The sequence below is a fragment of the Cystoisospora suis genome (genome assembly GCF_002600585.1).
Source record: "Cystoisospora suis strain Wien I chromosome Unknown contig_10354, whole genome shotgun sequence".
In the NCBI taxonomy this organism is placed as follows: domain Eukaryota; phylum Apicomplexa; class Conoidasida; order Eucoccidiorida; family Sarcocystidae; genus Cystoisospora; species Cystoisospora suis.
Genome location: NW_027163127.1, coordinates 1 through 3,131, shown reverse-complemented (window position 1 = coordinate 3,131; position 3,131 = coordinate 1). Strand labels below are relative to the sequence as shown.

General features: G+C 42.0%; 1 protein-coding gene across 1 annotated transcript in view; it reads right to left on the bottom strand.

Moving 5' to 3' along the window:
* Positions 1-2,684, bottom strand: part of CSUI_011244 (duf862 domain-containing protein) — a gene marked incomplete at its 3' end in the record, with an annotated part of 3,258 nt that extends 574 nt beyond the window's left edge. Inside the window, exons 1-2 of the mRNA XM_068071345.1 lie at positions 2,627-2,684; positions 511-583 (exon numbers count right to left, since the gene is read on the bottom strand). Coding sequence (XP_067916679.1) covers positions 511-582 — 72 coding nt within the window. The remainder of the gene's footprint in view (positions 1-510; positions 584-2,626) is intronic.
* Between the last annotated feature and the right edge of the window lie 447 nt (positions 2,685-3,131).

The following is a 3,131-nucleotide window of genomic DNA, read 5'->3' as shown; positions in this document are numbered from 1 at the left end:
AAGAAGAAGTGTCTTTTTCTTGCATGTGTAAAGTATCTTGTTCGTGTGTGAAAAGAAGATGTAGGCACACAAACACGCAGGTATACACATATACGTATATATATATATATATATACAGGGACATATACGTATGTATATGTATATAAGTATGTGTGTATTTTTTTATATCTACTCATGTCATCTGTATGGAAGGAAGTAAGGAGGGAAACCTGACTGGATAGCTACAGACGGAACCTACCTACACACATCTATACACCTAGACACATATACACGCCACCCGAAAGCCCATATACAGATGACATCTATCTATCTATGTATATATACATATATGTACAAATGAGAAGAAACAGGAAAGAAAAAATTTCTTTTCCTCTGTCCTTCTTAGAGACACAGGAGAAGAAATTCACTCTCGCCTCTTCCCTCATTCCTAGATGGCTTCTGTCCATGAAGGAAGAGATGAAGAAGAAGAAAGAGAAGAAGAAGGGAGAAGCAGGGTCTCATGTTCCTTACAGGAGTGAAGATAGGCTGCTGCGTCCGAAGGAAAGCCTCCAACTCTAACGGAGTCCGATCTGTCGTTCCCATTCTGAAAACGAGACAGATAATGCACACATTTTAAACGAAAGAATCAACAGAAACGCACGAACAGAAAAGTAGGGGAGGAGACGAGTGAGGTGTACATACACCCCACCCGTGATAAGGGGGTCAATAAGGTGTACATACACCCCTGCTACAATAGAGCTTCATCTTCACACCAGATATGAGAAAGAACATGAATGCAAAAGATGTTGTTCTTAAAACGAGAGATTTCCTTCTCCTGAATTTCTAGAGCATCTACAAAGGAAGAGAGTTTTGAATTGTCCATCTCCACACCCCTAAGAATACAAGCAGGCCTGTCGGGTGTACATACAGAAGAAACTTTTGTGACGACAGGTAGGGAAGGAGAATGAAAAAATGGCACTTTCTTATGAAAGAAATCTATCCATAGACAAACTTGCTGCAGACGGATGATCCTTATTACCCATACGACTATCTTTCTATATTAGCGATAGAGCTATGGCTACTGTGATGTTTGAGGTTATGGAGCTTTACTCTTCAGCAACACCTCCAGGGAGTGCTTCGATACAAGAAACGCCTACATCTCTAACGTAGATGAGAAAGCAAAGAGAAAGACAGACATCGAAAGATAGGTCAATATATAGAGACAGATACAGAAAGATAGGTAGATAGATATACTCAGATTTACAAAGATACCTAGATACGTCTAGATGAATCCAGAGTGGATTTCTATACGCACAATGCGCAATAATAGAGATACAACGACGGAGGACATGCAGACCCAGAGATAGATCTGCAGATACGCAGTGAGAAGCACACTGGGGGAGACTTGTACACAGCGGCTTCACACCGCATGTGTAAAGACAGAAATGCTTTTTCCAGTCGAAAAGGAAATCTCTCTCTCTCTTTCTCTCGACAAGAAATCCCTCTCCCTCTCTCTCTCTCTGAATGCACACGATTCGCAGATCTCTTTAGAAGACGAATAGATATACGAAAGAGATACACACGAAATATACATGTTCCGGGAGGCCGATACTTGTTATATCTCTGGCGCATCTATGTATACATACATCACTAGAGTCTTGTGAAGTCTCTGAAAGATTCTTTATCTCGTTCCCTCGATCTTTCTTGCTTGAATGAAGAATACGTACATCGCCGCCACACACGAAGCTAGATTCTTGAAGAGCGTTTACGAGGAATGCGAAAGAGAGAAAGATGTATGTATACATGTCTATGTAGATATAGTGTACAGGAACGGAAATATATAGATAGATAGACAGATTAAAGATAGACTAAAGATAGATAGACAGATTGAAGATAGATAGATATATAGATAGATATAGATAGAGTTGATGGACTGACTCTAGGAAGTCCGTCAGTTGTTCTTCTCCGGGCCACCCCAAGCCCATAGGGCAGACGCATATGGTAGACATATAGAAATACTCACAGCCAAACACTACGACATTTGTATGCCTACAGAGACACACAGACAGAGACAGAGACAGAGACACACCCTTGACAGCCTTTACTCCCACATACAGTCAGCTAGGAGGAAAATAGACACGTGGGAAATGGACATCGACAATGGCGCATGCTACGACACGTCACTCAGGTGTACTCGCATATCAAGGAACACCGAGCAATACACATCCACACATTCATGTAGAGAGAGGGTCTTTATCTATCTATCTAATCCATCTATCTTTCTTTAATCTATCTATCTTAATCTACCTATCTATCGTCGTGTACCTGTATATAGGGGAGATCGGCACTGCAGACAGCCTCTCTGTATGTACACGTGAAGATCTCCATACACTTTTTAACTATCTAGGGATTTCTACCTCCGTAGACATTCATACACACTTGGACATAGAGCAGACACGGTGACAGATAGGAAGAGGGGAAGCAGAGACAGCAAAATGAAAAGTCTGTTTAAAGCGAGCGAGCTCAGAGACATGGAAAGAAAGAAAGATGAAGAAGAAGAGACAAAGACTTCAGACCCCTCGTAGGAGCAAGTAAGAAACGCCACAGCAGGCAGTTCCTTCTGGTATAAGCAAAGTGATAGACACACATAGCTCGGAAGCCCGAAGAAGAAGAAGAAGAGAACGAACATTGCTTCGGGTAACCTCCTTCAATAAGAAAAGACGAAGATAGAAACACTTCCAAGTACGTCAACACACATATCTCTAGACAGAGGTACATACAGAGAGACACGGAGAAAGATACATTGAAAGACAGTAGACACCCCTCTCATTCTCACACACATAGATGAATAGGGAGACAGTAAGATACCAGCCATCACCAAGACACGCTCTAGGCGGCCCTCCCGCCTCACATAGTAATCTCTCAAAGACACGTGTGCGTAGATACAAAAAGGGGGAGAGCGCTTTTATGTATGCAAGATAAGGTTGATGGATAGAGAGATAGACAGACGGAGAGATAGAGAAACTTCCTTACACTTCCTTCTTGACTGGGGACGTGGGTAGAGCCACACAGGACGTCTAAGTAGCAAATCCATCTGTCTCTCTCACCGTATGCATACAGCTATAAAGATATCTATCGATCTATCCATCTAT